This window comes from Dromaius novaehollandiae, chromosome Z, assembly GCF_036370855.1.
Source record: "Dromaius novaehollandiae isolate bDroNov1 chromosome Z, bDroNov1.hap1, whole genome shotgun sequence".
Lineage (NCBI taxonomy): Eukaryota > Metazoa > Chordata > Aves > Casuariiformes > Dromaiidae > Dromaius > Dromaius novaehollandiae.
Genome location: NC_088132.1, coordinates 16,824,950 through 16,839,338, shown reverse-complemented (window position 1 = coordinate 16,839,338; position 14,389 = coordinate 16,824,950). Strand labels below are relative to the sequence as shown.

Sequence of the window (14,389 nt, the reverse complement as noted above, 5' to 3'; positions counted from 1 at the left end):
GTAGCATTCAAAAGTTAGGAAAATTAATTAATTCTCATTGAAATGTTTTTGGATCTCTTTTTCTTACAGAAAGCAAGAAGTGCTTGAACTGCACTCCTAAAACTTTTTCCTTACATAGGCAGAAGCTCTCCAGTTGCACAAATGCCTGGGATGGGGAATCCTGAAGCCACACAAATCACTCAGAGATAAAGGAAGAAACAACTATGCAGCAGTTTTATCTGCAAAGACTGATTCACCTGCAATACTAGAGTTCAGACTGAAACGGCTGTGTTTGTTTTTTTTTTTTAATATGCATGTATAAAACACTTTTCAAAGCTCTTCTTTAAAGTGTTTTAAATAGCAAAAGCTATGATATTTATTTTGTCCCTATATTCCATTTCTGTGTGTCATCACTCCTTCAGAGCATTTTGAAGCCTGTTTTCAGTGTTGGTCACTAGCAGTTAGCTTATGTCATCATACAAACAATATGCTAGATACCTAAAATCAAGTAATCAGGTATAAGAGTCCAACAAAGGAAGGCACCAATCTGCATATCAGAAATTCGCCTCTGTAAATGTCTATTTCTGTTTCGGTCAACACAGAGAACTTCGAATGCACAGGATCTTCTCTGTTCTCATACACTGCTTATGCTGCTAAAATGCAGTTTCACCTCATGCTTAATTAACATATAGTAATACAATACCATAAATACCATAGCAATCACAATCTGCTCAAAGTAAATTTTTTTTTAAACAAATGGCAAGCAAAGTCAACAGACCAGATTCTTGCTGTCTTGCTTGTGAATGGTGACAATTCTTCTTTCACTGGAACCTTCCTGGCTTGCTTGTTTGATGCTGACATCAATGATATCAGGAAAATCACAGTATGTTTGTAAATCCTACAATGAATATTGGTTATAACATCAGCAATATAACGTAAATTGCAGCTAGGAAATTACTTGCAACATTAGAATTCCTACAACTCTAAATTAGTATTTCTATCATGTTAACAGTTCAGAAAGGAATTCAAAAGAGAAGAAACTAACCCCAGAACTGATGCTGATCTTTATGTAAAAATACATGTGTATCCAAGCAGAATTCTTTGTATTATTTAACAGCTCTCATTTGCACCTCAGCTCACTTACTTTGACAGTCTTCTATCAGACCACTAGGGGTTAAGTCAAAATATATTGCTTAAAAGGAGACATGTCAAATTGAAAGTATAATCCCCAAAATACGAACAATTCCTGAAGAAGTAGTGTTGTTGATTGTGAAGTTACCAGTTTTAATGCAAGAAAATTTGCATTTCCAAAACCTGAGCCTAGCAACAAAGAGGAAACTAAAATCTTTAATATGTCATTAAAAGAAAGAAAGGGATTTTGTGTTTACAGGAACTTCACTAGGAGTATCAAAAAAAAAAAAATGCACAAAGATCCAGAAATTGTGAAAGGAAATATCCATATAAGGGTTTTTCATTTAGGCATTTCTTTGATCTGTACAGTGGTATTTTGTGAGAATAAAGAATGACACATTTAGAATAATCTTTTCAGAGGCACTTTTCTTTGGGAAATTATCAACACACTGATCACAGAGGTTTAGAGAGCCTGTTAACAACATGAAGTTTCATGGCTCCATTCAGAGGGACACAAGCAGTCAAATCTGGTTCCAGAAAAACGCATGTAGCAGGAATAAAGAAAGGGTCTAACAGAGGGTTCTCCTCCCAGCCATGATCATCACTGACTAGATAACTGGAAGAATCTATCCTAATCACACGGGAAATCACAGACACACTGTCCTTTGATGACAAATTCAGAGAGTTTTTCTAACATGGTATTCCATGCCATTTCCTTCAGTCTTTCACAGCAAAACCAAAATCAAATTCTGTTACATAGATCAAGGGCTCCTTTTCAGGAGAATGCCAAGTATCAACTTTATACAAAGATAGAGTTATCTACCTAAAATAATTCTTCCAAAGTGAATAGTTTATTTAAGCAAGAATATCCCTTTACATGACTGCAACCTTTCTGCAATCATATGCTGAGCATGTACTGAGTCTTAAAGTCTAGATTATCAGCTAGCATAAACTAGCACAAATGCACTGAAGTCCCTGAAGCTATTAATACCGAGCTGCTGGAAATGTGAACTGTGAAAACAATTTTATCCTCCAAATCTACCCCAAATATGCCATTCCCACCTTCAGAAAATAAAATCTTGTTCCAATCCAATATCTCAATAAAGTTTATCAGTACAGTTTGCTGAAATAGGAGTTATGATCACACTTACAGCCAGGTTTATTCCATTGCTAAGTTTTCATAACCAATCATTTGTACATAGTTTCTGTACTAGTGCAAACATATGTAGCCTTCATCACATCTCTTGTCAATAAATGGGGAGGATAACACTTATTAACCATGACAAGTAATTTTGAAATCTCTATTTGAAAAAGATCAATTTAGATAGTATTCTTATTAAAGGCTTGTTTGTTATGCACAAACAGAATAACATGTATACATTTTGTATACATAACATTATAAATTGTTTCATAAAAATGTGGTTTAAAGATACCAGATGACTGAAATCAACTGCAAAATCTTGAAATTTGTATTAGCTCCTGCAAGTGCAATTGGCACTTACAGGCAACTTAGAAGAGGGCTAACACATAACAAAGAGTCAGGTGACTGAACCTAGTATCAATCTAAAAGTATTCCCCCCCCCCAAAAAAAAGGGTACGCAATCAGTTTTTTTTATATAAGAAAAAAAAGATATTTTTACAAATTATTATAGCGCTTCGTAAAAATATAACCTATTTCATAGTTTGGTCTTGACTGCTTTATATTTTGCATAAAAACTAGAGAAGTAACAGATGCCATTATTTAGTAAAACTGAACTGTGTTTTCCTTTCATTTCATCTTTGGAAAATTCCAACACTCAAGTGTCATCTCATGAATAAGTATCAAATCTGGTAAATCTAACTAATGAATAGTTTTGCTGGTATATCATACACAGAAGGAAACAAAACTGATAAATAAAGATGTAACTGCACGTGATTACGACAAGTTATTGAATCATTTAGCTTCTAATTCCTGAACAAACTGTATATGGACCCTGCACTCATAGAAGCATCATTTTAGATTTGTTAGCTAAGATATCGGTAGTAGTCTAACTGCAGCAGGAAGGATGTATAGGTAATTTTATCCTGTTTTTCTCCTCAAAACCCTGATCTCGAAGAGAATTTGAGGACAGTATGCCTTTTGCCAGTTCCTGGAGCCAAGGCTGTTACTTTTCCACATCAATTTTTACAGTAGCAATGGTCCAGCACTGATTTTTTCATTTGTTAAACTACTTATTGTTCAAGCATTGTCTTTTATGTAATACATTGATAAAATTAATTTTAAAATGCTAAACTGTTTAAGTCAAGACAAATTTCTGTAAGCCTCAGCCATACAAAAATTTTATTAACACTGTGAAGTCAATTTTAACAACCAGAACTTCTAACATATGCAAATCACTGTTACATGATAAAATTGCAAAATTAAAATAATAAGGCAGCTGCATTCAAAAAGATTACCTGTTCTGCCAGTGTCTCACAGTCTTTAAGTTTTCCTCTTGAGCACTGAATTCCACCATTTCCAGTTATTACAATGGTTGCAAAACTCTCCTCTCCAGAAGGATCTCCACCAGGCTCTTTCACTTCAAAAACCTCTGAATAGAAGGCAGACTGAAGGGTTTCCAGATTTATAAGATACTTAAGTTTCAAGTTTCTGGCAGTAGCTTTGCATTGGCCAAACTGTTGTATAAATTTGCGGAACCTGTACCTTATTCTCTTTCGTGTCAAAATGTGGTAGTCTTGGATTTTTGCTCGAACACATTTAGGCAAAAATGTTTTGTAGCTGTGAATACATAATCAACAAAAAAACTTCTGACTTTATCCATTAAATCTACCAAAGATAACTATTTCCATGCTAAACAAGTCAACATGTAAAGAGCTTCTCAATTAAATGTAACTTTTTTTAACGAAGCGTAACAAAGATCCTTCTTTCAATCTGTATTTTATTACTTCAAATGCACACCGATCTCTTCTTCCATTTTTCCTTTTTCCTCATTCAGTTTCAACATATATTACATAAATGCATTTTCCATAAATACAGACATTTCTGTTCCAGTCATTACTGAAATTTGAGGGAAGACAGTAGAAGAAAACTCCAAGTTAAACAGTATGCATTTGCTTTGCTTGGTATAGAAGCTGGAAAGAGGTAAATGGGATGGGAGACAACAGGGACAGCGAGTCAGATTTTCTGGCTGAAAATACAGGTGATAGAATATAACCTTGCAGCTGATTCTCATTTAAGTTTCTTATACCACAATCTATATTCTATGGGGGCTAAAAGAGTTGTTCAACACCTGCAAAGCGCTGATCAGTTTGTTGTCCTGTTTAACCCTTTCTGCAAGGTTTCATTAAGAGACAGACGAGAAGGATTAATTACCGAGCAGGGACAGAATTAACTTAGCTGGAGTGGAAACTGATTGCGAAATGGAATGGGAAGATGAAGACCAAGGTATACAATGCCTTCTTCACTTCAGTCTTCACTATAAAAGTCTCCTTCCAGGCCACCTACATCCCTGTGCCTATGGGAACAAAATACTACTCATAGTACAAATATACATAAGTACATGGGATCAGATGGGGTGCATCTGAGAGTGCTGAGGGAGCTGGTAGATGTCATTAGGGAAACTGATAGGCTTCATCTTTGAAAGGTCATGGCAATCAGGAAACGTTCCCACACGATACTCATCTTCAGGAATAAAAAGAAGAAGAATTTGGGGAACTTAAGGCCAGGCAACCTAGACTCAGTCCTCAAGAAGATTATGGAGCAAATCTTCCTGGAAGCCATACGCAAGCACATGAAGAACACAAAGACAACTAGGATTTACCACAGTAGTTTACCATAGCCAACATGGATTCACCATATTCATGCATGAATAACTTGACTGCCTTCCATGATAAAATGACAGGATCCCTGTAAAAGGGGTGAGCACTGGATGTTGCTTCCCTTGACTTTAGCAAGACCTTCAACATAGTCATGTAGAAATCTTGTAGGACAACAGTCAAGATATGGACTGGATTGGGTGAATTACAAGTTGGGTGGAAAACCGGCTGGAGAACTGGGCTATGACAGTAGTAAGTCATCACAATGAACTCTGCTGGTTGTTTTCCTCAGAAGCTGATCCTGGGCCTGACACTGCTTAACATTCTCATTAACAATCTGGACAAAGGGATGGAACACAAATTCTATCAAATTCATGTATGCTAGCAAATTGGAGGGAGTGACTGGTACATTAGAGGACAAGGTTATGATTCACTGCAATCTCAACACACTGAAGAAATGGTCTGACAGGAAACTAAAAAAGTTCAAAGCAAATGCGAAGTCCTGCACCTGGGATGGCATAACCCTATGTAACAGCACAGGCGAGGGGCCAAAAGGCTAGGAATTAGCTTTGCAAAAAAGACATGGAGGTCCCAGCTGAACATTAGTCACAGTTCATCTCTTGAGCTGATGAAAGCTAACCATATATGAGACTGCATTAGTAAGAGCCTAGACAGCAGGTAAAGGTAACTAAGTTGATCACCCTCTTCTTGCTTGTGAAATCACACATGAAGTTCCTCGATCCCGTTCTGGTCATCCCAGCAGAAAAACAGACATCAATGAACTAGAGTGAGTTCAGTGGAAAGCCACCCAAGATCATTAAGGGCCTGGAGCAGATTATATTAGACAAGAGGCCTAGGGGAGCTTGATTTGTTCAGATTGGAGAAAAGAAGGCTGAAGTAGGGGCTTCTAATTATAACCACCTGTTAGTCAAAGACAATAAAGATGACTGAATCAGGCTATTCTCACATGCACACAATGAAAGGACAAGAGGCAATTGACACAGCACAACAAGGGAGATTCTGACTAGATAAGGAGAAAATCCTCCTCAATGCAAGTCATTATATGCAGGACAAAGCTGCCCAGAGATGTGGTAAAAATCTCTATCCTTGGAGATTTTCAAAACTTGAAGGGACAAGGCCCTGAGAAACTTGATCTAACTTTGAAATTGGCCTTAATCTGAACATGGGATTGGATTTCATGACTTCCAGAGGTCTCTGTCAATACAAATTATTGCTTACATCATTTTCCACATAAGCAGCTATCTTACCACTCATTAAGACAAAATCCATGTACTCACAAACCTAAAGAATGGCAGTCATGATACAGGCCTTCTATTAATTTGCAGTTTACACTACAAGTAAATTCACAGAATCAGTATACTGGGAAAAAAAAATCCACTGTCAATAGTTGAACAATTTCACCCAGATGCTATTGTGCAAAAATACTGTTTTACTGTCATGTAAGTGTAATACAGTTTTGAAGTATGGAGTTACCTGACTGAATTGTAAATAGCCAGTGGGGTTTGGTCCTTTTCTTTGGCTACTCTCATCATATCCAGAACAGCCATTCCAAGGCATTCTTCTTGTGTTTCATGAGTAACAGGCATTTGTATCCATCCATTCAAAAAATCATCTCGCCACTGAAAAAGTAGGATATGAGAAATCAAAATACAACTTTTGCATTGCTGTTTAACAGTAAAATTTTAAAAACAATGGAATTGTTCTGACTGAACCCTTTTGTCCCCAAATAGTTGCACATATTGGATACCCACATATACTGGATACCAGCTACCATCAGGCTTAGTAACATTGCTCATAATATTCCATTGTTAAAGTCCAACAAGGTCAATATGGGGAAAATGATGTCCCACATTATATCAGTCCTAAATAAAAGTTGCACTGAAAAACTTCCACGTGCCGGGGCACAAGGAAGGAGATACATACTGTCACTGCTCTGCCCACAACAGTCACTTGAGTTTCCTCTTTTGAAGAGCACAATATGAATTTCATTTCTGTATTTAGAGTGGGCTTCAAGCAGTCAAAAGAGCCTACACAGGTACTAGGAGAAGTGAAAGGGAGCAAAGACCAACAACCTTTACCAATTGGCATTGGGCGGGGGGGAGTCATACCTGTGCAAATAGGTAAGACATGACAACATCATCAAGAACAGGGCTTTCTGCACCCCGAAGAATGCCATATCGATATGCTCTGCTTGTGCCATTGCAATACCAGTGGGGAAAATAAAACCTGTCAGAAAACATTTAGGCAAATATCAATAAACAGATATTTTTACTTACCAATACCAGACATTTTCCCTTTCACAGACACATAATTAGTGCCAACTGGTGCAGAGGGCCAATGCGAAGCCCATTGAGCCAACGGAAGGCTTTAGATCCAGTTCTTAGCGTCTTAAAGTATGCCAGCTAACCAGGATGAGCAGCTGGACTAGCAAGAGCTAGTAGCTCTGCAAAGTAATTCTCATTGATCAGAATAGAGAGAATCTTGTCTTACTGTCTTGCAGTTTCCTTTGAGACAGCGCTACACAGACTGGTTCAAGCAGGGAGAGGGGAGAAAAGAAAGATAATCACACCCTGTGATCAAGAGTCTCAACAACAGAAGTTTTGAATAGGATTCATGGGACATCTCATCCCCTGAAAAACTCAGAAGGGGACAAGACTGTGCTTCACCTAAGTGAACCAGGTACCACTGGTGCCAAAGATGACAGCCCTCTCTACTCTGGCTCTCAGTCAAATACAACGATTTCTAACATAAAGGGTCTTCAATTTTTTTCTACTGTATCTACCAAAGTTCTTGGAATGATCAAACCATATATATTTAGACTACTAAATACATTTGTAAAACTCAAAAAGGAATTGTGAATTTACAGTGTTATGTACAGCACTGGAGAAATTAACAGGGGTATGTCAGGGTAAAGCAACATTGGAACAGCCTGCTCAGAGATACACTGTAATCTTCACAGCTTTCAAGTACTGAATAGACAAAGCCCTGACCTAGTGTTAGTGACATTCCATTTTGAACAGAAGGGTGGACCAGATGACCTCCAGAGGTCTTTACCAACAAATATGTTAGCCGTTCTATGAAATTTCTACAAATTTATGTTACTGAACTAACGAAATGTACAAACTAAGGGAACTTTTTCAGTGTCTCAATTTGCAACTAATTACCAAAGGAATAATCAGGCCACATCATGTAATTCAAAGAAGTAAGAGTCCTTTCAGTAAGAAAAACTGTGAATACAGCTTTAAAATTCCACTTTCGAAAATCAGATTAGACACAAATGGTTCTATTGCAGACATCCTCCAGACTACATGAGACGATTCTACATTTCAGAACTCCCAGTAATTCTAAACAGATAAGCACACAGGAGATCAAATGGATCATTATTAAGAAAAAAAAATACTGTTTTCACTTCTACTTTATTTTTATTGTTGGCTTCCTCAACCTGAAATGGCAAGCAATCTGTGGAATGCAGACAGCAGACAAAAATACATTATTCGAACCTACTCGATTTTATTATTTTATCTGTATCTTTTATTCAGATCTTTCCAACAATATGCCTGTAAATTTTCTGAGACACTATCATTCAATTAAGAATCTTATTGGGTTTTTTTTCTTAAACAGTTTTTGCATTAATGTGAGAAAAGAGTCATGTTTGCGTTACGTTACCTGATCCGGTAAAGTAGGGTGAATCTGGTTGCTTCATCCACATGGAAGATGTGATTTGGGGGATACCAAATTCTCTCTGTTTGGCTCATGAGTGCAAACATGTTATGATACACTGGCATGACACCTGAACAAAGAACAGACAAGCATTTGTAAGAAACCATTTTTACACAGAATCAGCCGTATTTAAAAAAAAAATTTTGCAAGTTAGCAGTAGCAATTTGACGCACTTTCTCCGATTATCCACTGTGCTGTCATGTCACTGTTAACACCATTGCAACCAGCATCCTATAAACCGCAGGCAATTTTTGTCGATTTATTTTCCTCATTCTTCCTTTATGTTCTTTTACTGCAGACTGTATTCACCTGTTATCCCATACTTCATGGTTAGATTACCAGATTTTCTCAGAATGGCGTTTAATACAATGGGTCCTTAACCTCTCAGTTTAATTAAGAAATAATAGCAAAGAACAGTGCATTGCCTTTTTACTTACCTTTTCCAAAAATAGACCCAGACCTTGATCTTACATTTTCAGACTGAAGGAAAATTAAAAGCAAAGCAGTGCAAAGAAAATCATCATGACTAGGACAACCTCCTGCCATCTACATTTCATTAGCTCAGTTAAGGACAAAATAAACATGTACTGTTAATTACGCAAAACTGGAAAATAATTTTTCCAAAACAATTCAGGACTGTTTTAACGAGAACTAACAACCAGGCCTACTCAATCACAAACTATGGAAATCAACTCTGTATTTGGAAGGACATTTCCTCTCTTCAGTGCTTCTTCATTGAGAATATAATAGCAAAGAAACTAACGTGTTCTAACCCTTCAAAGGATAATAACATTTCTCACCTTGTTTGCTTTCCCTCTGTTACAGTAAGTTTAATCAGTACAGAAGATAAGTGGGTCAAGATGATTCAAAACAACTACCTGAGCAAGCAACCCGAAACCTCAGGCTTATTTATGTAGCTTTGTAACATACAACTGACTGAATGGTCTGGAAAAGCAGTGAATGAAAAATATTGAAGTCAAACAATGTTTATCTGCTGTTAAAAAACTCATAGCAATAGCTGAGAACACTCTAAGAGAATACATAAATTCCTAGAGGTTCATCTTGGTTAATTAAGGATACAGAAAGCATAAAAAGGAATATGAAACTGTTCTAGCATGAAAATACTGTCCGAAAATCTGTTAGAGAAATTAAAAAGAACAAAAAAAAGCATTAAGAACTCAGAGAAATAAGGAAACTGACAAAACAGAGGCTGCAAGTTTAAACACATCCATAATTTTAGAAAGTATGCATTCAGTGAAACTTAAAGAGAATATTTAATATACAAAGTAATGCTGTTCAGAGCTCAGGCATTAATATATTTAGTTAGAACAAAACATTCTGATTCAGATACAAAAGGACAACTACCAATATAGCAATCAGTGTTTAGAGTAAGTCTGCCCTGCAGACTAAGACTTAACTGCAACTTGAGCGCACACAGCAGTTAAAGCACATGAGCTCAGGCATCCACAGGACTTCACAAAAAGCTGAAGACCACACCGCTATAGCTGTGTTGAAACCAGGACCCAGTTAAGTTACTTTAAAGCGAATTCAGTTATCATTACATGAATTTCAATCACACCATTGGACTGCAGAGAACATACACCACTGCAAAACAATAGATAACATACAATTACATTCTCCTTAAGTGAAAATGAATAATATGATCTATTATGGAAGTTGCAAGAACAGCTTGATACAGCTAAAAACCTGACTAAAAAGAAATAGATAGTAAAGGCAATATACAGTAAATTTATCTTTGAAAATATATGCTACAATGGTGGTGAAATTTAAGTAAATGAAGATTATACATTCCAAAGAAAATACTTTCTTCCAGTGCTCTCTTAGGGCCATGAAAAAGAACACAGAAGCTACGTTCAAACCCAAAGCCTGCAGAAACTGGGAATGCTAAGAGGAACAAGGAAACTTAAGAAAGTAATAAACCCTTCTTTGCTAAAATCGTCTAAAACTCTCATATATGTATAACACAAATATTCACCTTGATTTCTTAACTAAGTTTAGCATTTCGCCTTTGTTTTAATTCTTTTATTTCTGTCCAGACTTTTTGAAGAACAGTTCAGGTTCAAAACTGGTTTTTACACCTCACATGGCACATTATGATGCTATTCTGACTTCCTTCTTCATTTTACCCATTTTCCTCTCTATAAAGTAGAGACAGGTGAGCCATATGAAAACCTGCTGTTTCCACTGTATCCTCTCAAGAAGATGAGATATATGTATACAGGGACGGTTTTAAACAAATGACTTGCAGAATAATTTCGAAAAGAAGTTAAGAAGTGGTGTTGTAAGGCCCACAGTCCACAGGATGCGACTTTAAGACTTTAAAAACGTAAAGCACATCAGTATACTGAAATGAAGTCAAGGAATATAGAAAGAAATACAGCATATACAAAGCCTGCATACACTGCAATTTGTCACTGACATGAAAGTTAACAGCAACTGTATGTTATATAGAAACAAAACAAAAATGGAACACACACCCGGAAAAAAAAAAGGTATTCTGTTACTTTTTCAATTTTCTTTTCTCCCTCCAAGACCATGATTTCAGTCTTCTGGATTGCTGAAACACCTTCTAACAAAATCAACTATTGAATTTATTTGAGAAAACTGAGGAGCAGATAAAACTGGCTAACAAATTCTGTATTTTGAAGGAGCTTTACAGAATCAGAGAAGCAGCCAGACTATCTCCTATTCTAGGGCAGAATCAACTTTATCCCACCTAGCAAGTGTTTATCCAGCTTTTTCTTAATGATTTCCAACAGTGGTGACTCCACAATCAGCACTAGCAGTACATGTCAATGGGTCAACACTCTGTGACTGACACACGTAGGCTCACCCTCAAGACATGGACACAAACAGTCATGAGAGAAGAGCAGAGCTGCTGCACGACCCAAGGACTGTGAGGAAGGAAGAGCATCAACTCTTCTGCAGCAGCACAGTTTTAATTTGGCTTTGGATTTCCTGGCTGCAGGTACAGTCTAACAGAGGACAGATGCCAACTCACTGCAGCATGCTACACTGTTGTGTATCCATGAGATGCAAATGCTGTGATTTGGAAAACGGATTAAATGCATAAGACTTAACAGTATGAAAGGAGGAACTGCAACCATTGACAAACTATATTAAAACTTATATTCTTATACTTGAAGAAGGAAGGAGATACAAGTCTAGACATCAAACATGTGATAAAATGTGACCCTTGGGGTAGGTTATAATGAGACAAAACTGTGTTTATACTGAAGCAGGCAAGATACTTTCAGGAAGGAAGGCAAAATAATTATGTAAAAACTAACAGATAAAGCCAACAAAAGCAACTTCAAATTATGACAGAGAGAAAAGTCATCTGGGGAAAAAGCAAACCACTCACAACCTTGTCCCCAACAGCTAGAATGAAACCATAGAAATTCACCCACAAAAAGAAACCAGAAAAAAAAATCCCTTATGTATCTCTTCCTGTTCTGAACAATGTCTAGATATAGAGAACTGTTGAGGAAGGCAGGCCCAGATTTCTTTCATCACAGCTAAATTGCATGCATTTTGAATTAGTCAATTGGAAAAAAATTAATCAATTCTGTATATGAAACTACACAAACTTGTGGAGCAAAAGTAATTCATTCTTAAATAACAGCTAATTTAAATTTTTTACAAAATGGTGTTTGTCTCTGTATGTAGCTGGTAAGAGGGCTGAAAACAAGAGGTCTGTTGTGTGGCTTTCAGGTTAAGCTGTTGAAATCTACAGGCAGATCATCTGATGTTTGTTTGAACTAGAGCTTAGCAAAATATCCAAGAACTACAGGTCCTAACACATGATCTTCAAAGGAAAAAAAAGCCACTTACAGGAAACTACAGAAATGGACAGAATCATGTAAAGTAAGCAAAGAGAAACCAAAACTAAACAAAACCCCCATAATAATAAAGCTGTACAGATTAGTCACTGAAGGACTGGCTGTACATGAGTGTTGCAACTTCATGGTGCAATAAGAAATACTTCATCCATTACAAATTTGAGAAATATCAGACTGTTACTACATTTTACAGACTTCAGAATAAAGCTATTCTATGCAACTAAATGTAGTTATCATTTGATGTGTGAGGTAGGATCAATTATATTACGCTACGGATTGGTTGTCCGTAAAGCAACAATAACTGATTCTGAAGTTCTAAGGATGTGCAGTGTCTTTACTCCAAACATTTTCAGAATAAATACAGTATAATTCTAAACAGTTGCTAAACACCAATCAAGGCAATGCTGGGTATTTACCTAATCTCACTAAAACATTTCTCTAACTTATTAAAAAATTTCCCACATAAAACATACTGAACAAGGAAAAACTTCCTGGTCATATTCTTGAATTATTTGAAATCCTGAATTGAAACATTAAACTGCTGCGTTTTACCAAATACCTAACGGACCAAAAAAAAAAAAAAAAAAAAAAAAAAAAATCCAGACCATGTCATTGCTATTCTTTTTTGCCAAGAAAAGAAAAGGAATTTGGAGTTCCCCTCACAAAGCAGAAATGATGACATATTAAAAAAAAAAGAAAGAAAGAAAAGAAAACCTCTTTGCTCTCTTCCTTCGGGTGGAATGTAAACTGTGCACTCATTTGTGTCATATTTTAGCATTTATAATGGTAGCTTTCACTCAATGATGTAAAACACCATATATTTTTCAAGAAAAGGAGTTATATTTCTTACTTTTTAAAAAAGTGTGCATCTTTGCCAGACTATTGCCACACTTGAAGCTAAACAATTATAGAAATAAAGCAAATACTCTCAGCAGACATTGGAAAATTGTTCATAAATCTTGATGAAAGCAGAGAGGTCAGAAATTTCTCTTATCATGTAATTCCTACCACCACTACTAATTGCAGGAACTTTTCAAGTGGCTGATAACTGAAGTGTTATAAGTGCCTTCTCCAGAAAATAATGAAAACCAAAAGACAAAAACCAAAGTCTTCTGAAGAAGTCTAGACTTGTCAACAACAATGTAAATAATTTCTTAGAAACACATTTTCAATGCAAGTAAAAATCAGAGAAGATTTTCACAACAGGAACTAAAAAGCCTCCTCTGGATTTCTACACAGCATGAAACGCACTATAAAATCAAGCAATGAATAATTAGGAGAGGGAGGAGACAGTGGCTCAGAAAGACGTTATAAAGGGGAATTATTCTCCACTTTGTCTCTCCAGCAAGGGGTATTAGAAGGATTTTCCAGACTGTGGCAAAGACAGAAGCACGATGGTCTCTTGGCAAGTATTTTATTTAGCAGATAAGGCTAGATAGATAAAAGTGCTTCATCAATCTATACCCAGATTGTCAACTAACATCACGAAAGGCAGTAACACAGAAGTTTTTTCCACAAACTTCTACCTCAAGCCTAAGAAAAAGCGATGAAATGCAGAGCAGTTCCTTCCTTCATTACCCTCTAGATCTCCACATACACGCAGAAGTCATGCTCACTCATTTATACTGAAGCAGCTAAAGAGATAGTGAAATACAGTTTAGTAATTCACATCTTTTGTTGGAATAAGGTATCCTTTCACCCATATTGTATGTTATAAAAAAAAGACACCAAAAAAATGTGGAAATCATGCTTAAACAACAGTGGAAATATACTGTCTTACGAAAGTGTCAATTCAAGCATTTTAATATATAATTATACAACAATCATGCTGTACAGATTGAAACAATTAGTTGCATGTGGTTAATCATTAAATAACCATA

The 14,389-nt window shown here is 36.3% G+C and overlaps 1 protein-coding gene across 7 annotated transcripts in view; it reads right to left on the bottom strand.

Moving 5' to 3' along the window:
• Positions 1-14,389, bottom strand: part of JAK2 (Janus kinase 2) — a 98,980-nt gene that overhangs the window by 29,467 nt on the left and 55,124 nt on the right. For 6 of the 7 annotated variants that reach the window (XM_064502884.1, XM_064502885.1, XM_026097458.2 and 3 more), the window contains 5 exons: positions 8,593-8,716; positions 7,035-7,152; positions 6,400-6,545; positions 3,547-3,868; positions 758-877 (listed from right to left, as the gene is read on the bottom strand). In XM_064502884.1, coding sequence (XP_064358954.1) covers positions 758-877; positions 3,547-3,868; positions 6,400-6,545; positions 7,035-7,152; positions 8,593-8,716 — 830 coding nt within the window. Of the gene's footprint in view, positions 1-757; positions 878-3,546; positions 3,869-6,399; positions 6,546-7,034; positions 7,153-7,202; positions 7,370-8,592; positions 8,717-14,389 lie in introns of those variants that run through there. The other variant, XM_026097462.2, reaches the window with a different exon arrangement.